The 22,610-nt window shown below is 49.4% G+C and overlaps 1 protein-coding gene and 1 long non-coding RNA gene across 51 annotated transcripts in view; one reads left to right on the top strand and one right to left on the bottom strand.

Annotated features, from left to right (window-relative positions):
- Positions 1–2,790: 2,790 nt before the first annotated feature.
- Positions 2,791–5,424, top strand: LOC138925206 (uncharacterized). The gene is made up of 2 exons (XR_011441113.1): positions 2,791–3,048; positions 4,719–5,424. It is a non-coding gene; the product is annotated as an uncharacterized lncRNA (long non-coding RNA).
- A 1,413-nt stretch (positions 5,425–6,837) lies between these two features.
- The window catches only part of DENND2B (DENN domain containing 2B), a 176,808-nt gene continuing 161,035 nt past the window's right edge, over positions 6,838–22,610 (bottom strand). For all 50 annotated transcript variants that reach the window (XM_070274705.1, XM_070274702.1, XM_070274695.1 and 47 more), the window contains 9 exons: positions 21,052–21,129; positions 20,330–20,470; positions 16,248–16,396; positions 11,664–11,841; positions 11,325–11,366; positions 10,215–10,326; positions 9,208–9,447; positions 8,255–8,341; positions 6,838–7,616 (listed from right to left, as the gene is read on the bottom strand). In XM_070274705.1, the coding sequence (XP_070130806.1) occupies positions 7,582–7,616; positions 8,255–8,341; positions 9,208–9,447; positions 10,215–10,326; positions 11,325–11,366; positions 11,664–11,841; positions 16,248–16,396; positions 20,330–20,470; positions 21,052–21,129 (1,062 nt within the window). In that variant the 3' untranslated portion in view covers positions 6,838–7,581. The remainder of the gene's footprint in view (positions 7,617–8,254; positions 8,342–9,207; positions 9,448–10,214; positions 10,327–11,324; positions 11,367–11,663; positions 11,842–16,247; positions 16,397–20,329; positions 20,471–21,051; positions 21,130–22,610) is intronic.

Below are 22,610 nucleotides of genomic sequence, written 5' to 3' on the forward strand. Positions count from 1 at the left end.
CCCGCATCTTGGACCAAGCCATTGTAAGTTACAACCAAAATCTTGGGTCCAGCAATCTGAATTTTAAACACAGCAGGGCTTTTATATCAAAGTGGTTTGGATTCTAGAGAGCACTTGTCAGGATTTATGGGTGCCTGTGCATAGGAGTCTTAATGTTGATAGAAATACGTCATGAAATGCTAACAGTTTTTCTTCTAGTCTGAAATGTATCCAGTAGAGAAATTTGGTAATCCTGAAGGCATCATGTTTTCTGGGGTTTGTATCTCCTGCAAAACCGTGATGGTGACTGATGCTTGCATGCAGATAGGACCCTCATAGATCTCAGGGTAAATTAAAATTTGCTATAATTTTTATAGTTCCCAAAATTTTGAAAATTTTCTGACCCAAAATAACACTTGCAGTCTGGTGTGGTATCCTGACCAAAAAAATAGTTACAGTGGCACTAAAACTCTTATTATAGTCACATGTCGTTTCATAGGGACGTGTTCTGAGAAATGCATTAAGTGATTTATTGCATCATTGTGTGAACATCATAGGATGTACTTGCACAAACCTAGATGGTGTAGTCTACTACAAACTAAGTTTGGTGAAGGGTTGTTTCCCTAGTGCTCTATGGGATGACCATGGGCTGGGGACCATGACTTTCTATGGGACAAATCTCATGACAACCTTTGAGGAGGATATATGGGACTATCAAACATAAGGGAGAAAAGGCAGGAAAACTTAATTGATTTGGATATTGGAGAGTTAAAAGGTGTCAGGAAGGCTTTACTCAGTTGGACAGACTAATAACTGGGTCATTGATTTGTCTCTTGCATAATGGTGCTGAGGGAGAAAGGTAAAAATGATGGGTTTTCCCTTGATGTCTTTTGGGAGGGCTTCTAATATGGAAGCTGAGGCTTCAGGTGGTCAGTAGTTGATAAAGAATTCAGAAACTCCATTTAATGTTTGATTTTGACTAGACACTGAAGGTATAGAAATGTATAAATATAGTGTCTTAAGATTCAGATGGGGTTTGAAATTTAGATCCAAACCTAACAAGCTGTATGACTTAGGTTTAGTCCAATTTTCTCATTTTTAAAATTTAGGTGCAGGTACCTACTTGAGGATTGTGCGGATTGAATGGAAAGCATTTACTAAACCTTTTTGTTTGACTCTTAGTAACTTAGGTAACGTGAACTATTACAGAAGCAGACAAGAAGTCAACCTCCTTGGTGTGATTCAGTCAGAGGGAAAGTGGGTCCAAGAAGAGGGAAGAGCAAAACGTGCATTTAGGAAACCAGTTTGGAAAGGTTAGGTAAATAGGGGGGAGGTGTGTGGGAGATGGGCCTGGAGAGAAGGCTTGCTCTAACCAGGCTGTGGTTGAGAGACTGGGCTACAGTGGGAGGCTGGAGGCAGGACCAAGAAAATGGGAATGACAACTGAAAAGGAATAGGATTCAGGAGACATGAGGGACAGGACTTACTGACTCATTTGAGGTGGGGCTGACAGCAAAATTGTTAGGCCTGAAAGGGTGGGGTTTAGGAGATCACTAGTCCCTGAAAGGCCAGGTTCTTCTCCAGGAATTCATTGTTGCCACCCTGTGGTAGCATAACTATCCAGAAACAGAAGGGTTGGATAAGATAGTCCTCATCCCAATCCTGTACGGAGGTGCAGATGGACACACTAAATGAAAGTCACTAGTTAGTACAGCCATTCTAAATGGAAGAGACCCCCAGATAATGTGCCATCCCATATGCTGTCCTGGGAAGGGCAGCTACTGATCCCTTCGTCCAGCTTGCTCACTCACCAGTATCTACAGCTAATAGCTGGGCCTGTGCTTTGATTGCTCTGCAGGTGGTAATACTGCCGAAGGAAGTTGGGTAACTGGTGAAAAGCCAGGTGTTCACATCCCAAATAAATGAAGGCCACTGACTTACTAGATCGCTTGGCTTGTTTTATGGGATCAAAGGCAAAGGATACGTTTTGGTTTTCTATTTCAGTTCAGAGTGAACCTCTGCTGAGATACAAAACACAGTCAGTGCGTAGGAAACTTCATGAGACTGCCAAGCAGTGACTAGCCTGTCCTGGGGGCACAGAGGCCCACAATGAGTACACAGGGTTAATGCGGTTCCCTCAAATACAGGGAACAGTTTTATCAGATGCCCCGCTAACTCGGTGGCCTTCACTTTTTGTTCACATATCTCTTAAAATAATTGTGAGGAAAATGATATCGCCTAGCACATTAGGTTGACAGCTAAATTTTCTCTTAAGTTTGCACTGCTAAGGGTATAATTTCTAGCCAAATGTATATGTGCTTTAAATATATTTTCATCCGAATCTCGGTGCTGCAGCTATAACTCGATTTATGGGAAATTGTCTGCCACATGATTTGTAAAATCAGTCCTCATTGTCAAAATGTGCTAAATCGGATTTCAGTTTTCACTTCAAATAAACATTCCCCTTCGATAGCTAGCCCAAGAGCAGGCAGCCCCTGGGGACGAAAACAAACGGAAGATGCGCGCCTACACCAGAGGGCGGGAGGCTACGTGCCTTCCGGTGGCCAAAGCCCTACTTTGCCCGACGCTCCCACGGCCTCCCCGGTTGGTCTAAAACGCCCGGCTTCCGCGGCGCCCTCACGACACCCGCCACGGCTCAGCTCGCCGCCTCCGCCCCCGAGAGCCGCTTCCGGAAGGCGTGAGGTTCCACTTCCGGGGTCACCTTGACCTCTCCCCCACACGCTGACCCCGTGACCGGAAGCACTATTGGCGCCGGCTCTGTCCCTCGGCTCAGCCGTTTCCGGTAGAGGGCGGGGCCGGCCGGGTCGCGGGGCGGGAAGACCGCCAGGCCAGGCGGGAGGCTTAATTCGGACCCCGGTTCCCGTGCCGCGTGGGCCCCCTTCAGAGCGGGGGTCTCCGCCAACCTCGCGGCACTTCCACTCCCATTTCGGCTGCGCTTAAGAACAAGAGGCGTGGTCTTTATGTACACTTTCAAGATGGGGGTTTCCACACCTCTCAAAATTAACTTTGTTTCAGTTCTCAAAAAGAATGAGCGCCAATTATGTTCAAGGTACCCTGGGCTAAAAAAAATGCCAGTACGCACATGGAAATGTTCTGGAAGGGCATAAAACAGAGAAGGGATTGCCTCATGAGGTTGGGGAGGGCAGGGAGGTGATGAATGTTTTGGTACAGTTTGAGTTTCTTACTTAACCAAATGCTTATTACTTTCATATTAAAAGGCAATACAAATGCACTAAAAAGAATTAGCAGTAACTTGCTTTGGCTGGAAAGTAATATTTTCTCTTGTTCCAGAGTTTACACGACCTTTTACGCCCACCCCCCCCCAAGGCAAATTTAAGATGTTTTGGATCGCATACCACCACGTTGTTGGGCTCTGGAAACTAACTTTGTGTATGGTGTAAGAATATAGGTTAAAGTGTATACTTCATTTCCAGCTCTATTTTAAGCCCAATTTTTTTTTTTTTTTTTTGGAGGAAGATTAGCCCTGAGCTAACACCTGCCACCAATCCTCCTCTTTTTGCTGAGGAAGCCTGGCCCTGAGCTGACATCCATGCCCATCTTCCTTTACTTTATGCGTGGGACGCCTGCCACAGCATGGCTTTTGCCAAGCGGTGGCATGTCAACACCCGGGATCCAAACCAGCAAACCCCGGGCCACCAAGAAGTGGAACGTGCGCACTTAACCGCTGCGCCACCAGGACGGCCCCTAAGCCCAATTTTTGTTTTACTTTCATTCCCACTGTTTTTGTTTTTTGTTTTTAATATCCTGTTTATGTACCCTTATAAGTAAGTCATTTTGGGTACAAGGTAGGTTACAAGTCTACATGTGAAATGGTATAATTTTTAACAAAAATTTAACTGAGCTGTGATTATAATTGAGTTATTTTCTTGGGGCGCTATTCCACAGACCATCCATTGTGAACTAGAGTTGGAATAATACTGCTTTCCATAGGAACTCCTTCAAAATATTGCCTTTAAAAAGCCCAGACGCCTCATTTCAGCACTAGTTTGCCAGACCATGGTTACTTACTGAAAAGAGCATTTAGAAAGATGTGATGGGGCAGCCTGCCCGGCTCTAAAAGTTTTCAGACTGATTTCACAGGAGACAACCCAGGGCCTTTCTTAGCTCCAGAATAGGAGAGAGCTCACACCCCATAGTCAACTGGGACTTCCGGCAGAAGAGACACTGCATTCATTGCCCCTCAGCAGCTGTGTCAGGCACTGTTTAAGGACACTTGTTCTCAATGGTGGCAACACCATCCTCTAGGGGGCGTTTTGGAAATGTCTGGGGGATTTTTTTGTTCCTCACAGTCATGGAGGGGAAGCAAGCAGGGATGCTAGATGTCCTGCAATGTATGGGTTGATTTAAACAACATAGAAAAAATCTAGCTTAGAACCTAACTCCACTTTACACATAATCAAAAATTTTTAAAGTTTTCATAATTTGTTTTCCAGGATTCCAAATACTGTACTTTGTTCAGAATGTTACCAAAAATTGTTCATTTCAGAAAACTTACCAATGATAACAGCCTACTCAGCAGAATCTGAGTTGCTAATACAACACACTTTTATCTGTCTGCACGTGTAGCATTGTACTCACAGTAATTCTGTGTATGGTGTAAGCATGACTTCATTGTATCTTCTAGTACAGTTCTGCCCAAGTATTTACATATTCAAATACATACTTTATAACAAAATACTTTCCTTTTTTTTTTTCCAGGAAGATTAGCCCTGACCTAACTACTGCCAATCCTCCTCTTTTTGCTGAGGAAGACTGGCCCTGAGCTAACATCCGTGCCCATCTTCCTCTACTTTATATGTGGGACGCCTACCATAGCATGGCTTGCCAAGCAGTGCCACGTCCACACACGGGATCCAAACCAGCGAACCCCTGGCTGCCAAAGCAGAACGTGCGCACTTAACCGCTGCACCACCGGGCCAGCCCCCAAAATACTTTCCTTTTATTTCTCCCTTTTTCTATTACAGTTAAAATGTGTTTAGGCAGGTTATATTAGCTGAATTTCATTTCAGGATAGTAAAGGGGAAAGGTAGTCTTTGCTATAGAAAAGGAAAGTGCTAGATCTAACAGGGTTGAGAACCATCTGCTTAGGGGTCCAGAGATCATGTGAAAGCAGAGCTTGGAAAGAAGCCTCGAACACTTTTTGTCAACCCCAACCCAGCCCCCTGGACACACCCTCCTCTACCTTCCCCATAAGACTCTGTGCCTTGCCCATAGTAGTCACTGCAGGGGCCCTTGCAGCCCATTCCAAGCCAGTATGCATTTTCTGAATTGGGCTGAGAGCTATGGCTGTAGTAGGAGGAAGGAATCCCTAGGGTTAATCTTAGGTATCTTAAGATTTTCAAGACACATAAAAGTTTCAAATTTTACAAAAAAAGAATTTACATCAATATATCTTGTGATCTGATCACATGTCTGAGTATTCTTTGGAGCCGCATTAGAAAAGAGAGGGAGAAGAAAGGAAAAAGAAATAGCATTTTTTGGAAACTGTATTATTTTATTATTAAGGAATCCACTTCTATGGCTGCCATGAAGCCCAGGCTGTGTTAACAGTGACAAGTTCTGGAAGTAACTATACCTCACTCCAGACTTTCTGGTTATGATCACTGTCCTCTCTCTACCTCAGTTGAAAACCTAGACCTGTGAGGCTTCAATCCCTGCCCTCCTATTCCTGAAAGATGCCACAGCCCACTATGTAGGAGGATTTTTCAAAGACGACTCTGTCTTCCCAGAAGACAAATCCTCTACTTTGCCCTATGAGGCAGATAGCAAGCCCAAACCATGGACAGGTTGGGACCTGCACAGGCCTCCATGGAGATGGGGAAAGGAGGGAAGAGAACTCAGGATGTGATCGCCTCGTGTTTAAGTAGACTAGGGTCGAAGGACAGGGAAACTTTACCCTGTGGTTCAAATCCTGCCAGACCCAAACCCAATACCAAGGAAGAGAGTTCTCACTTAATGCCTCATCTTGGGAATTTTCAAGGTCTCTGCTCTGTGAAGGCCTTGGGTGGGTGGAAAGCCTAAGCCACCCATATTGCCCATCCTGCTTCTCTCTCTTCTTGATCTTCCACAGAATGTACCAGAACTTCCTATATTCAAACCTAGAGTTCCAATGAAAAAACCTATTCACAGTGTGACATGGAAGAGCTGTAGGCATTGGGCCAGGGCTGTGAGCAAGCCCTGGGTTGGCTTTGGCTAGGCTTCAGTACACCAATGTCAGGATACCCAGTGATGTCTTAAGGGCTTCATACTGAACAGGAAAATGTTAAGATTCACCTAATAGTGGAGCCAAAGGGCAATGAGCATTCCTTCCATCACTGGACACACTTACATAGAATCTGAACAGTTGGCTACTGGAGAGGGAAGCTGAACTAGGACAATGATTTAAAAGGTCTCTTCCAAGATACCTCTAAGACCCGTCATACAACTCAGGCCAGAGAACTCGATTTCAGGGGAGGTCAGTGACCCACACTGAAGCTAAACTCTTTCTTTTTCTTTTTTTCTTTTTCTCCCCAAATCCCCCCAGTACACAGTTGTATATTTTTTAGTTGCAGGTCCTTATGGTTGTGGCATGTGGGACGCCACCTCAGTGTGGCCTGACGAGCGTTGCCATGTGCATGCCCAGGATTGGAACCAGCGAAACACTGGACCACAGAAGCTGAGTGCTTGAACTTAACCACTCGGCCACAGGGCCAGCCCCGAAACTCTTAATCAAGTAATCAATTTCCTGCATAATGGTGCTTCATCCCTGATTGGCCTATCTCACCCCATCCCCCAAGAGAAACAACTCTAGATAATGAAGCCAAAGAACACATGGGGCTCTGGGCCCAAACAACTGTACACTGTTTATTGAGAACACCCGTACATGGTGGGAAGGAAGGATGCCCTGTACCGCATCATGGCCACCACTGACTGGGAGCCGGGCCTGGAGAGCACTGGCTGCGCTGGGGGGCTTCCCATGACTCACTGACCATCACAAAGGTGGGAGGAACAAGAGATGGCCAGGCCCAAGACCTGGTACCATGCTGCAAATGAAGATTGATTGGCCTTTGCCTTTCAAAAACAGGGTTAGGGGAGGGGGACTACTAGGAAAAAATAGAAACTCTAAGATTTAAAAAAAAAGAAAAAGTCCTTCTGTACACAGCAAGACAGCATCTGCTCTCCAGGGCCCAAGACTGGCAGCAGGGGCCTCAGGCAGGCAGGCCAGGAGCCTCCGGGGGAAGATCAGTGGTTCGGCTGAGACAGTCAGCTGCACATAATTGGCCAGTCACCAGCACCCAGCAAAACTTCATCCATGCTCGGGCAGGCAGGAAAGCACCCGGCCCCTTGGGAATATACAAATATTTACCAGATTCTCTTTGCTTGTTACAAAAACAGATAAGGAAGCTTACAGCAGATTATTTACAAACAGTATCCCGGGATATGTGAAGGCAGAGGTGGGCTGGCTTGGAGGGTGGAGTCTGTGGGGGCAGAGCGGCCACAGCAGCCCAGAGGGTCCCGCGCTGGGCCCCTCCCCAGGCTCGAAGCTCTGCAAGGCACTGGACTCCGTTACTGGGAAAGCGGCTTAATTCTTCTTGTGGAGGAACTTCATTTTGTTGCCTGTGGGGCCAGACAGGTCAAGGGTGAGAATGTTTCAGTATCATCTCTTCCAAGAGTCCTCACCCTCTCGGTGGGAGAGAAAGGATTAGAAAGACTGGATTTCAGCTGTGATAGATCTGATCCAGGATAGTGAAAACACCAGAGCTCTAATTAGGACATTGGTATTAATCACTGGGTGGCTTTAGGTAAGCCACTTAACTTCTTTGGCCTCAATTTCCCTTTAAACTGAGACATGCTATGATTCTGTGATGGAACTGGCTGAGATCTTTGAAAGGGGTGGAGGTTTTCAGAGAAGGGCACTCTGGCACTGCTACTTTTGAAAGACCCCTTATGGCCTAGAGGAAAGCTCACTGGCCCTAATGGCGCTTGTATTCACTCAGGAAGGAGTACACGCAAAAAGACCTGACTTACATGAGAAATCTGGTTTTCTCCTGGTTCTGCAGTTTAGTAAATGCTGTACTAAATGCCCTTGGAGCACTGGGCTGGGAACCTTCTCTTCACCAAGGATCTCTTCCTGCTCTGTCTACAGCCCCAGTATAAATACCCAGTGGCATTAGTTTAGAGTAGTTTGGGGTACAGATCCCCCAGCCGCTCCCTTCTTGCCGAACATCTGTCTCATCAGTGACAAGGCTGCTTACCCAAACCTCGGAGAAACTTATTCATTCCACTCTGCTCAGTGTCTGGGAGTTCCTCTAAATACTGCTCCACTCGCTGCTCAAAGAGGCCTGGGGAAGAGGAGAAACAGGAACAGGGAAGACAACAGTCACTGGAGGAAGGGAGTGGGGCCTACTGGAGGGGGACAATGGGGCACAGATCCCAGAAAGGGAAACCAAGGATCTGCAATTATAATTTATAGGAGCATCTTAGAATTCAGACTGGCTCTTCAAAACTATCGTTAACGACATCTTACTGTGCTCACTGCTGATAGCAGGAGGCCCTCACTACCGTGCCTCCTGGGGCACGTTCCTGAGCTGCATGTCAGAGATGCCATGCCTGTTTCACAGCTGCCCCAAGTGGACACCTTCTCTAGTTCCTTTTATACCACTCTACCATGCTGTTTCAAAAAGATCTCTTAGACTAAATGGACAATATTAGTGGACAGAATAATAACCCTGAGGTTATACAGAAAGATCTTGATGAGATGAAAGAGCCCTAGAGTGAGCAAAGCTGATGCAATAACGAGAGGTAAGATGACCTTCTGCTCTGAATGCAGACTGCCACCAACCTAAGACAAAGAGCTAGCTCAATTCTCTTCAAGAGCATTCCCGACCCCTGGACTCTCAGAACCCCCTAAATTGCTCAGTCTGGTCTTTTGCTCTGAATAAGTAGGGCATCTGAGAAGCGGATGGGCAACCAATGGCACGCTGCTCTTGGTGGGGATGAGCCACAGCCCTGAGAAGGCATTTCCTAGGATAGGAGGAGAAGAAAGCACTCTTGGAAGTTTCTGTCAGAAGAAAAGGGATGTTAAGAGGCCTGGCCCTAGCCTACACCCAAGAGCTTCCATCACAGTGCCTAGCTATTCAGCCCTGCGAGTAGCAGAAGTGAGAGAAGAGGCCCCACTGCCCCCAATCCCAAGCTCTTCTGGCCTTACCCTTTGCCCGACACTTTCTTAGCTCCCTGTCTTGGATGAAGCCAGCAAACATCTGCGACTCCATAAAAACCTCAAGAAAACGGCGGATGCTCTTGGAAGCCACAGACTTGCGGAAGGCCTCTCGCTGAAAGGCCCTCTCCCCCTTCTCACTCTGGGTCAGAAAGAGGGAGTAGTGCCCAACAGTCTCCACGAAGAACCGGATAAACACCTCCGATACCAGCCCATTGAGGGTATTACATTCTGGAAGAGAAAAGAAAATCTTTGAGGTTCAAGTCAAGAGCCTGCAATCTCCAACCGGCAACTCCAATCTCCAGCTGGTGGTGCGTCCCTCTCACCAACAGCACTTCCAGCCAGAATCACTTATCTGTTCTTGAAAATTTATCTCTTGTGCCCCTGGGCTTGTAACTAGCCCATGAGCCAGGAGGTCAGAAACTATGCTCTGAACATGGAAGCTGGTAAATCCTTGCTACATAAATGAGAGTGGAAATCAGACCAGAGGACCACTCTCCGTACACCCCGCACCCTCGGTGGTTTTCCTGGCTTCACAGAAGTCCCCACCACCTCCTGCACTGGCTCAAGGCAGGGCCTGAGAAGGAGGAATAACTAGTTTTCTGTTAGCAAGAAGAGTGTTTGTGGTTGCCACATGTCTTTGGGTTATCCTTCCCAAACCTCCTGAGGTAGAGAAGAATTAAAGGAAGAAGGGCAGCTTTATAGCCTGGGCCACCCTAGAAGCAGCCCCAAGGTTGTTTATGTTTTGAACTCCCTTTGATAAAATACCACAATACTTCTCTCCCCTCAGACCCACTCAAGCCATATCTTCCTAAACCCCACTGGTAGTAGAACTAGAGAATTCTAGGCTAGAATGAGACCAAGGTCCTATACCTTGAGCCTCATCAGCCAGAAGGGTCTGGTGCATAGAAACAGGGTCCCGGCCCCATGAGGCCCAGATCCAGAGCAAAGGGAGTCTGGGACCAGAGCTGATTCTGCCCAGGGCAGGCCTCACTCACCATCATCGGAGTCGCTGTCAGAGTCCTGGGAGATCAGTTCGTTCTTCCTCTCTAGAGCCTGCTCCAGAGCAGCCTGTAACTTCCTAGGTAACAATGTGTCCTCGTCATCCATCTGCGGAAGAAGGAACACACACAGTGACGATAACCATAGCTGATGCTGATTGAGTACTTACTCTGAGCCAGGCCCTGTCTGAGAAGCTTAAAGATATAATCTCATTTAATTCTCCCAATAACCCTGATACTATTATCAACCTCATTTTAAGATGAAAAGCTGAGGCTCAGAAAGAAGTTAAGAAACTCAATCAAGATCACACAGATAAAAAGTGGTGGAGCCAGTGGCATTCACCGCCCACTGTGCCCAGGACAAGCAAGAGGTTCCTCACCCAGTACCCTGATAAAGTCTCCCCAGTTCCTCCATCTTCAGCTCCGGGTGGGAAGCAGAGCTTGGCTTGGGGCAGGGAGATTGTGGCCCAGCCTGTGTCTCAGGTATGAGGTTAGGCTGTCTGTCCTGCCTGTACATTCTAGTTCATCAAGGCCCATACCTTGATGCCTTGTACCCAGGAGTCAGAGCTCTGTCAGTGGTGCGTAACGGATAGTACATTTCCAGAGGGTACAGCACTGGGTTGTGCTCCTCTGTGGAGAGCCAGGAGGCTTTTTGAAGGTGCAACAATGATTGCAAACCTTTACATTCCATAGCATTCTATGCATCATGTGTAATCCCTTAGCAACATTTCAAGGCAGGTGTTACCACCATGCCTGTTTTAGAGATGAGAACTCTGGCTCAGAGAGGCCTGTCCAAGATCACATGGCTCCAAGGTGGCAGAAACCAGAGGTCAAGTCTTCAGACTTCCAGGCCATGTTCTTTGCACTCCCATGCTGCCTTCCAGAAGGTGATGATGCCAACCAGAAAGGCAGATCCTGCTGAGGTCAAGACTTCTCAGATCACCTTCTCCCTACCCTTGTCTATTCTGTGAATATGGAACCCAGAGAGCTCAACAAACAGGCTGTGAAGGTTGAGTAGTGTGTGTGCCAGTGTTGGGTGCTCTGGAGCGTGCATCAAACAAGCACTCACCCTAGGGCGGGCCACCTACTGCGGTGTACCCCTCTTACCTGTCGGATGAATCGGTCAGATCCCAGATTCACCATCAGTGCCTGAGAAAGAGAGTTTAGTGGCAGTGATTCAGGGTATGCATCCCTGCAATGCCCTCCCCAGGCCTCCAGACCTCCCTATTCCCAGGGTCAGATAACAGGAATAACTCCAGCCAGGGGAAGACCTCCCAGGGAGAAAGGATAAGAGCTGGGTAGAGAGGCCCAGACACCACAAATGAGAAGATCCCAGCAGCCTTTCTCCCTTCCTTCCCCCTCTGCCCTTCCCTCCTGGGGGTTCCTGTTCCTTCTGTCCAACCCTCCCTCCACCCTTCCCCTCAGCTGGTTCCCCAAGTGGCCCACCTCCTCCACAGGCAGCTCCTTCAGTTTGGGGAGGGAGCTGGAGAGCAGGCCAACCAGGAAGGGGGTGGGACAGCAGACGATGTCAATCATGGAGGCTGGGAGGACAGGAATGAAGGTATGCTGCCAGGAGAAGGGGTAGAGCAAGGCCACCACAGCATGGGAGCAGCTGGATAAGGTACTGGTGGACAGACAGAAACAAAGCACATGAGCCCAGGCCCAGCACCTTCTGGAAACGGTAGTTAGAGCCTGCCGAGGGTTCAGGACATCCTTTTGTGTTAAACCTCCCAATCCAACAAAAATGCCAATGGGGCTCAGGCCTGTGTCTGACCCTGCAGACTGGGGAAGACCCCACATTCCCACTGCTCAGGGCCTCAAGGACACTGGTACTACTCTTTTTGGTGACTCTACCTAGAAATAGCCATAAAGGTACATAGCAACACTAGAACACAGAAGAGACTCACATACACCCCTCAAAGGCCACCCAAATGCACAGGTAGGCCTGACCTAGTGTGGGAGTATCAGCTTTGGCCAGGAACTGCAAAGGTAAGCTGAGCAGGAACTGATCACAAATTGATAGCATATAAAAGCTGGAAAGCCCTAGAGAGGTCATCTTATCAATTCTACATGTTACAGCTGGGACCACAGAAACCCAAGGTCAGTTTGGTCATAAGTGGCAGACCTGGGACACAACCAGTTTTCTGTCTCCCAGCCCAGTGTTACTTCTACTGCTCTGCCCTCTATCGAGTCCTTCCTCTCCTTAATTGGAAAACATGGTCTGACCACTGACTGAGGCGAGGAGGATGGCACCATTCTTATCAAGCTGAAAAAGGTGCCCATTCCCATCTTTCCTCTCAAGGCTTCAAAAAATAGCCTTGAGTCTCAGTGGGCTTATCCCTCTCTTGGCCTAGAGGAGGATACAGGCCTCCAAACCTAGGAGCACCACAGGGCTGGCTGTCCAAGCAGAAGGACCAATGGGAGACAGGGAGGAAATCCCTAGGGTGCTAGCTCCAGGGCACAGAAGTGAGTGCACACTCCCTACGTGTGCTGAGGGCTGGTGCGGGGCACCACTGAACACAGGAGACACACCTGGCCTGAAGTGACTCCATCCGTCAGGAGGAGAGTCAAGGGCCCCTCCCTAGGGATCACATTACAGATGAGGAGTCAGAGGCTAGAGTCAAGGTCATCTTCATGCTTGACTTTCCCACCCCGTCCCTCCACATCTATTGGGCCCTATTAGTCATAGAAGCCCTGGGCTCTCATGACCAGCCCCAGCAGGGCTCCTTACCCTTTCATGACTAATGCCCCACCAGTCAGAGAACATGGTTCCGGTCCACGACAGAAACAAAGCCCCTTTTCTAGAAGGACCTCTGGATGTTCACAAGTATTTGTCAGGCAGTACGTTGCTTGGCTGTCCTGCCACCCTATGGACATCTAAAATACTGCTCAGCCTTGAGGCAGAGACAGCTGTCCTGGCCCTGACAGCCCTTTCCCTGGGGACAGCAGCTCCCCACACTCTAAGGAGAGCCATCTCAGAAAGATCCAGAAAAGAGCTATCTCAGGGTCGAGGAACACACTGATCTCCACAATCCCCTCCAATGGGACTAGGGCTTGGGAGGCAGAAGGCTTTGTACAAGCCCCAGGTCTGATCACTGCACAGCCTGTGTGTGCACGTGCATACACACACACAAATACAGACATCAGAACTGGGCCAGAGGGACGCAGGACTTGTGGAAAACCTAAAACGTGAGCAACACAAGATGAGCTGGCTGGGCTTACTATGCCTTGACCCCAGTCCCGGCCTATGTGCCATCACTGGGCTGCCCACCCTGCCCCTCTCCAATCAGAGGCAGATCCCGAGCAGAGAGAACACCTTTTCTAAGACCCGAGACTGGCAAAACTTGAATGCTGAGCCAGGCCAAGAACAAGGTCCTGAGGTATTTTCCTCCCAGAATGGTCCTGGAATGTGCTCAGAGGCAGTTTTAGCCACAGGAAACAATAGCTGTATTCACAGCCCTACTGGAGCTGGGCTAAGGGTGGGGATAGCAAAAAGGTGGCTCTGCCCTGAGTGAGGGAATGGAACCTTCAGGAAAAGAAATCTCAGGGTCCAGGTTCTGTTAGAGGCACCAAGGTCTGGCCAAACCAGAGCCTCAGAGCTGGGCAGCCAGGGGCTTTGCTGGCAGACAATGAACATGGATGCCAGTAAGGCAGCAGACAGGGGCACTGTGGAGCTGCCGTATCTGGCCAGTTGCAGTTCCAGGCCTGGTCCCCTCATGAGGGCCTTATGGCCCCATGAAATACATAGAACTGTGGGATACAGAAAAACTGATGCTGTGACAGAAAGTGAGCATGGGCAGTTTTCATTTCTAAACCTGGCACTCTCTGGAAAAAGTCAGCGCTCTGATCTTTCTTCCTTCTCCCTTCTGGGCTGAAGGTGGGCCTCGGTTCCTGCCCCAGTGCCCTGTGAGGGCATTTGGGAGTCCATTTCTCCTGCTCCCCTCATTACGCCCTCATACATACAGAAATAAATACCCTAGGAATCCTGGGCTTATTGGGGGACATACCAGAAAGAGGATCTTTCTTTTCTACCCCTCATATCAGCACCTGGCATATGGTATGGCACACAGCAGACAACTAAATAAATGTCTAAATTACTGAAATAATTCCACCACTCTAGAGAAACCACTGCTTCCTGTGATGGATTCTTCGACCAAAAAATACACAATGTGTTGCCAAGAGCTCATCCTCTCCCTCCCTGTCCCACCCCTCACAAATAGGCTGTGCTATGGTCTAAATGTTTATGTCCTTCAAGATTCACATGCTGAAATCCTAACCCCCAAATATGATGGCATTAGGAGGTGGGGCCTTTGGGAGAGGCTTAGGTCATGGGGTGGAGTCCTCAGGACTGGGACTAGTGTTATTATAAAGGAGACCCCACAGAAATCCTTTGCCCCTTCCACCATGTGAGGACACAGTAAGAAGGTGCAGCTATGAACCACGAAGTGAGCCCTCACCAGAATGCCACCATGCTGGCACCCTGATCTTGGACTTCCAGCCTCCAGAACTATGAGAAATAGATTTCTGTAGTTTATAAGCTACCTAGTCTGCAGTATTTTGTTGCTGCAGCTGGAACAGACTAAGACACTCTTTTTTATTTATTTATTTTTATTTTTATTTTTTGGAGGGAGATTAGCCCTGAGCTAACATCTGCCGCCAATCCTCCTCTTTTTTGCTGAGGAAGACTGGCCCTGAGCTAACATCTGTGCCCATCTTCCTCCACTTTATATGTGGGACACCTGCTACAGCATGGCTTGCTGAGCAGTGCCATGTCTGCACCTGGGATCTGAACCGTGAACTCCAGGCCTCCAAAGCAGAATGTGCAAACTCAACCGGTGCGCCACTAGGCTGGCCCCAAGACACTCTTTTCTAAAACCTTAGCTGCCTTGGGGCTGGCCAGTGGAGGTGGCGCAGCAGTTAAGTTTGCACACTCCCCTTTGGCGGCCCAGGGTTCGCTGGTTTGGGTCCTGGGCGTGGACCTGCACACTGATGTCAAGCCATGCTGTGGCAGGTGTCCCACATACGGAGTGGAGGAAGGTGGGCACAGATGTTAGCTCAAGGCCAATCTTCCTCAGCAAAAAGAGGAGGATTGGCGGCAGATGTTAGCTCAGGGCTAATCTTCCTCAATAAATAAATAAATAAATACATAAATAAAACCTTGGCTGCCAGAAGAGCTCGGCTTCTTCCAGAATGACTCATGTCCAGAGACACTTCTGCCACTCCTCCCACAGCCAGATCTTGACATCTGGAACTCCTCTACTTCTAAAATCATAAATGCCAACATTCTGGACCAAGACTTATGATCTATCCAGCTCTTTTCTTATGCCTCCTAAACCAGCTCCCCTGACGCACTGGCACCTCCACTCCCTGGACATCTTCTTTTTCCCTTTCCTAGTTTGATTAGTCAACCTTCCTCTGACCACTATCCTCCTCAGCACCCCCAATGCCTCACCTGGTCCTTCTCCACAAATCCCCTACTGCCTGGCCTCCAGTCAATTACCTTCTCCAGCTGCCACCCTCACTGGTCCCCTCACTGGGTGGCTCAGCACTCCTCGTACTATCCCTAGTCAGTGCCCTTGCCCCTTCCTAAGGGTGGCTCTTCCTATAGTTCATCACTCTCCTCAAACTCAGCATGCCACAGAAATGGCCTTGCCTCTCTCTCCAGAGGAAATGTGGCCATCACCTAGAAATCTCCTTTGTTACCTTTTTCCATATAAATATATTTGTACCTATACAATCTTGGCTGTTGCAAAAGAAGTGGTGTCCCTTCTCTTCCCTCAGGCCAAGTCCTGCACTGGGTTCTCAATCCTGCCATCTTGTGTGCTGTCAAGCCCTGCTCCCTCAGATATCCTCTCTTCCCAGGTGTGCTAGCCTTTCCCTCTCCATTTGGTATTTACCACACACATACACACACACCCCCACATACTAATCCCACAGTAGCTGGCACATACCAGGGCTCGTAAGTACATGTTCAATTAATTACTAGATGTGCCTTCCCCCTCTTCTTCACCTTGCTCTGCTGGGCCCTACCTGAGCTTGTCCGCCACAAAAATGACCCGGCGCTCCAGCAGCAGTGAGGCAAAGATTCGGATGAGCTGGCGCACACTGAGGCAGGTGAAAAGGCACTCAAAGTCCACGTGCTCCAGCCGGGAATCCATGGGCCGCCGCAGCTCTAACACCTGCAGAAGAGTGATGGGGAAAGTGGGTGGTGGCAGGCCAGGTGACTGCCACTCCCAGGTCCTACACAAAATGACCAGATGCTGGTTTCCCCTCCCACCCTCTCTTTTCCAGGGTCTCTAATCTGCCCTACCATGCAATAGGACCCAGTCTCCTCCTCCTCTCAGACCACAGCTCTGTTCCCATGATACTCAGACACCCAGCCACTAAGCAAGAGGACTAACTGTGAACGTGGGGGAGGCTCCAGAAGGAAGGAGTTGAACGGCCATCCATCAATCTCTCAGGACAGGGAGAGGAGACCTGACTGCTCCACAGATAAGGAAAATGAGGGAACCACACAGTTCTATCTGTAGGGTCCGCCCCGCCCTCCTGCCCGTCTCCCCAAGCAAAGGTCTTGGCCCCCATGCTGACCAGACCCCACAATTGATTGCTGCCCCCCAGGCCATAGGAAGAGCATCTCCACATGCCAGGACTCTATTCTCTTCCATTTCTGGAAAGGCAATGCTAGTGTCCTTGTTGCCATGTCCCCTCCCTTTCCTGCTGCAAAGAGTTTCCTTCCAGGGGCTATGTTTGTCCTACCATCCTGGCCTCTGTCTCTATCAGTCTGTCTAATCCCTGTGCCAGGGACAAAGAAAACACAAGGGAAGGGCTGGCTATTCCACAACCTTGCCAGGAAGCAGCACTATCTTTATCAGGGCCAGGCCTAGCAATCCACCCTCCAAAGGGGTTGCAAGGCCACTCCCAAGGTCAGTGCTATGGCGCAGAGAGCCACTTCCCTGGGGGCAGTCATGAGGATGGACCCTAGCAGTGAGAGCAGGAGGAACTGCTGAGCTCAGGCCATGCCAAAGCCGCTGTCCCTGGGGCCCGCTTCTTCGTACCCTTGGTCCCTCAGCGTATGTGAGCAGCAGGGATGAGCAGGCTCCCTGAGAACTAGGTGAAAAATGAATTCCCTCTTATGGCCCTATGGTATCAGAGCTCTTTTCAAGGGGCTTTTATCCCACATCATCTTGTTTGTTCCTCAGAGTTTAAGCAAGTGAAGTTCTACCTCTTAGCTCAGTAGTCTTCCCTCTGGGCCCAGGAGAAGCAGCAAAATGGTCACAAGTTGGCCTAACCATCATTTACACTCTGTCTCTCCCACTGGATGATGAACTCCCAAAAGGCCCAGTGATTAGCATGATGCTGGGCACACCCAAAACACTCAGTGAATGTGGGTGGAAGGAATCCCATACCACAATGATGCCAGAGGCCCCTTCACCCCTCCTGTCCTTGTCTCACCCCAGAAGAAGTCACAGTTAAGGTCCCCCAACCCTCCTTCTTGAGAGCCTGCATGCAGTCCAACAGCTCTACTCTACAGCTCACAGCCCCACACCCCTACTACCCCAGGGTCCGGGCTCCCTCCAGGGAGTGAAAATTCACATAGGCAGCTCGCATGACCTGGTGATCTTTTCATTCATCCCTGCCCTCAAGGAGATCACAGTCCAGTGGGGCTGAACGAGCCCAAAGAGTCACAGTCCCTGAGACTGTGTCAGGACAGGGGAAAGGTATGACTGACATCTGCTGAGAGGGCATTGAGGAAGGGCAGGGACCTTATCTGGGGCAGCAGCTCAGGGCACAAGATGCTTAACTATTTAAATAGCCCAAGAAGAGAAGAAGGGAAGTGTCTTCTAGGCTAAAGGAAGCAGGGTTCAGGGACAGCAAGTAATTTAAGTCAGAGTGGTGAGTGGGTCAGGGCCATATCCTGAAGAACTGTCAGGCACCCTGTTGGGCTCTCGGGCAGGGTCAGCTGTCCTGCCCCCAGACCACTCCTGAAGCCTAAGCCCCTCCAAATGAAGGCAGGAGAATAGAGTTAAGAGAAAGGCCTTAAATGGTATTCGTCACTCCCAGCAAACCTACTGTTTCTTTCGTCAGACCCTCTCCCACTCTCTGCAACAACTAATTTATTTCTTCTTCCCTCTCCTAGAACCAGCACCCACCTCTCACTCTCAGAGGATGACCTTCTTTCCTATTTTTGAGAAAACCAAAGCCATCAGATGAGAATCTAAAATCTACAAGCCATGGATGGCCCACACCTGCATTACACAAGGAAGTGCCCTCCTCTCCTAACAAAGGCCAGTCCCTCATGGATCCTACCGCCTGTTCCTTCTCAGTGACAGTCTGATCATCGCCTCCCTCTCCTGCTTCTTTAACCTCACCCTCTGCTGGGCCATTCCCACCAGCATCCAAACAACCACTTTCAACAAACTCTCCCCTGGCCCCACATTTCCTTTCAACCACTGCCCCCTTCCCTAATTCTCAAGCCAAGCCTCTTGAAAAGATGTCTATATAGGCGATTTCCACTTTCTCACCCCCTATTCACTTCTCAATTCACTCCAGTCAGGCTTCTAGGCCCTCAGCCCCACACTTCTGAAATCCACTCTTGTCAAGGCATCTCGCCGTCTTGCCATACCACATCTGCATGACCTCAGGACTGACAAGGACCAAGTCCTGGGCTCTCTTGTCTTCCATATCTACACTCTTTGCTACTAAACATTTTCTCCTGGGTATCTCACAGGTATCCTAAACGTAACATGTACAAAATAGAACTCTTCCTCCCCCTCCTCATAACCTGTTCCTCCTTCAGGTGCTCCCAGCTCAGTATATGGCTCCGTCAGCTATCCTGTCACTCAAGCCTAGAAAAGCCTGGAAAGCTGGGAGTTTGCCTTAAAATCTCCCTAATGCTTACTCCCTATTTCCAATCAACTACAAAGTGCTATCGATCCTAATTCTAGAATACATGTCAAATCCACCTACTTCTCTTCATCTTTTCTACCACACCTTAATCCAGGCTACCATCACCTCTTGCCTGTACCACTGCAACACTATCCTAGCTGGTCTCCCTGTTTTCACTCCAATCCTTCGTCTACACAACAGACAGAGTGAGCTTTTAAGAACACAGTTCAGGGGCCAGCCCGGTGGCACAGCGGTTAAGTTCGCACGTTCCACTTCCCAGCAGCCCGGGTTTTGCCGGTTCGGATCCCAGATGCGGACGTGGCACCGCTTGGCAAAAGCCATGCTGTAGTAGGCGTCCCACGTATAAAGTAGAGGAAGATGGGCATGGAAGTTAGCTCAGGGCCAGTCTTCCTCAGCAAAAAGAGGAGGATTGGCAGTAGTTAACTCAGGGCTAATCTTCCTCAAAAAAAAAAAAAGAACATAGTTTAGATCTCATAACCCTGCTTTGGCCCTGCCTGTCCACCCCAGCTCACTCTTCTTTCAACCATCTCAGCCTTTTTTCAGTTGCTTGACAAAGCATATATTTTCCCAACTTTGCCTTGGCACATGCTGTTCCCTCTATCCGGAATACTCTTCTCCCACCCACGCCCTCCCTCTCAGACGCCCTCTTCCCACTTCATTTAGTTGGTCCTATCGCTTTAGGTCCCTGAGAAAATGTCTCCTCCTCAGGAGCGGCCCCTAGCCTAAGCAGATCCTCCATGACGCACTCGCACTCCTGCGCTTTCACTCGGCACTAACACACTTAGGAATTATCTATTTATACGCAAAGCATTTATTTAGTATCAACCCCTCCCACTAGGCTATGAAGTCCATAAGGACAGAGCTGTGCCCTTGACTTGTATGACTCTGCCCCAAGGTCCGGCAGGATCCCTGACTGTGAGAGAGCATATATGCAGTAAAGATCTGATGAAGGACTACAAGGAGGGCAGGTGGATGCACTTTAGTCCAAAGAGATGAGGGAAGGTCCCTAGGAGTCGCAGAGATCTGGGCCACAGTTACAGTTCTGTCCTTCACCTTTTCAGTCCCTATTGATTAGGTGCACAAACAGGGTGAGCAAGGAAGGGGTCATGCTCGGCGACTCCCAGAGACTCCTACAACCTTGGCTAGGCAGGTCATACTCCAGTCCCAGTCCACAGTCTGAGAGAAGAGGCAGCAGAAATTCCTACCTCATTGCCAGCACCTGGCAGGAACGTCTTCACCTTGATGGTCTTTCCCGGGGCAGGGAAGGGCGACTCCATGAGACTTCTCATGAAGGGATAGACCAATGCAGCAGAGATCCCACGCCGGCGCTCCACCTCATCTAGGACCTGTGCCCACCGCCAGCAGCCCAAAGAGGAAGGGTGTCAGGGCACTGCCCTTCCCTGCCTCCTGGGCAGAGAACAGGGCAGCCTCGTACCTGACCAACCTGAGCCAAAAGCTGGGAGATGGGAGGACTGTCTTGCCAGGAGTTTCACACCCTACCCTCCCCATTCCCCTCTTGGCACTCAGTGACTGCCCTGCTCCCTAACTAGTCCTTGCCTCAGACCCCAAGAGCTAAGCAGCTGGGAAAAAGAAATACCACTTGAGAGCCAGGTGCCTGAGCACTTGGCTGCCCCAAGGTGGTCTCCATCCCCAAGGACTCTGGCTCTGCCCATGGCCCACGGTGTGCTGTGACATTAGCAGACACTGAAGCAGGAGCTGGGGAGATGCCAGCTGGCTACAAATGGAGAGCCAGGCTTGGGAATGAGGAGGGGGTCAGAGCTTGCTTGCACGTGTTCTTGCATCTCTCTCTCTCTCTCTTACTCTCTCACACACACAGGTGTTTTTCTCATCTAAGCTGGCTGCAGATACTCCCATGGGAGCCGTCAGCTGGGGGAAAAGGGAGGAAAGAAAGCCAGAGCCCTCTTACCTTGGAAAACAAGCCGAAGCAGCCAAGGCGGCTGATGACACAGTATACCTCTGGCAACCGAGGCCCTTTCCCACTTGGCTAGGCAGGGACGAGGAGGAGAAGAAAGACACAGACACAGAGAATGCATGATTACTATATCTGGCTCCTTTTCCTTGGGAAGTGAGGACTAAAGATGGCTCCTCTAGTGAGAGAAGACTCCAAGCCTCCTCCTTTTTTTTTTTTTTTGAGGAAGATTAGCCTTGAGCTAACTGCTGCCAATCCTCCTCTTTTTGCTGAGGAAGACTGGCCCTGAGCTAACAACCGTGCCCATCCTCCTCCACTTTATACGTGGGATGCCTGCCACAGCATGGCGTGACAAGCAGTGCCATGTCTGCACCTTGGATCTGAACCAGCGAACCCCAGGCCACCAAAGCGGAAGGTGCGAACTTAACTGCTGCACCACCGGGCTGGCCCCTCCAAGCCTCTTCTAAACCTCTACTCAACCACGCCCCCAAAGGAAAGGAGGAGGCCTCAGCTTCTGCTGGGCCTTCCAGCCCAAGGTGTCAGGGTCCTGCCAAGCTCTACACAGCCTCCACTTTTCTTCCCAGGAGGACACTGAGCGGGGCTGACAAAGGACAAAACAGTTTGGAAGGGGCTATAAGGTAATTTACGGATTTACATCGCTAAGGCTGGGAACCCAGAGGATACAATGGTAGAGAGGCACTTGTGTACATTCTTATGAGTAGGTCACGTAATCTGCCCCCAACAGGGTACATTCTGCAAAACATTCCTTTTCTTGGTTCTTCTTTTCTCCCTTCCTTGATCCATCCTCATTCCAGGAAGGCAAATTGAAAATAGATAAGAAAAGCGAACTATTTATTGAAAGTTTGCCATATCTGAGTCTCAAGCTTGGTACTTTACAAAAAACCTCTGAGATAGGCAGTACTATCCCCATTTTATAGGTGAGTAAACTGAGTTCAAAAATATTAAGCCTGTGCCCAAGGCATGTATCTAGAAGGCATGGAGCCAGGAGTCTGTTTTGGCCTCTGATTTGCAGTCTTACCTCTAAAGCATGCTGCCTTCTGCCAGGAAGGAAGGGAAAGGGACACAAAGACACAGGATAGAGGTATGCTATAGAGTAGAGGAGAACAAAGAAAAAAAGAGATTTGAAAGGTGGGCAGCTGGAGGAGATGTACACTGAGAGCTCCCCAGGCCTGGAGCCTGCAAACGCAGGCTGGGGTGGGTCCACAGGAGTCTACTTCTCTAGCCAGGGGCTGGCAGGGCTCTGTGGCTGCCTCTGGCGCAGAGGCCTGGAGTGCCTGGCAAGGCTGAGTGGGGAGGGAGCAGAGCAGCAGGTGCCGGCCCCTCATGCAGGCTGCTAAGCAAATGCAGATGGGGCTATTTCAGTCTCCAAACCTGCTGGCCACACGTCACAGATCTAAAGAGAAGGCAGAATCTGTTTTTGTCCATATTAGGTCTGAAACTCACTTCTCTCTCTTTCCCTCTCCCCCGCCTCCCCTAAAGCCCCAAGTGATTAAATCAAGTATGTGGGATTTGGGTTAGAATCATTGTGTCCAATC

The sequence above is a fragment of the Equus caballus genome, chromosome 7, assembly GCF_041296265.1.
Source record: "Equus caballus isolate H_3958 breed thoroughbred chromosome 7, TB-T2T, whole genome shotgun sequence".
In the NCBI taxonomy this organism is placed as follows: Eukaryota; Metazoa; Chordata; class Mammalia; order Perissodactyla; family Equidae; genus Equus; species Equus caballus.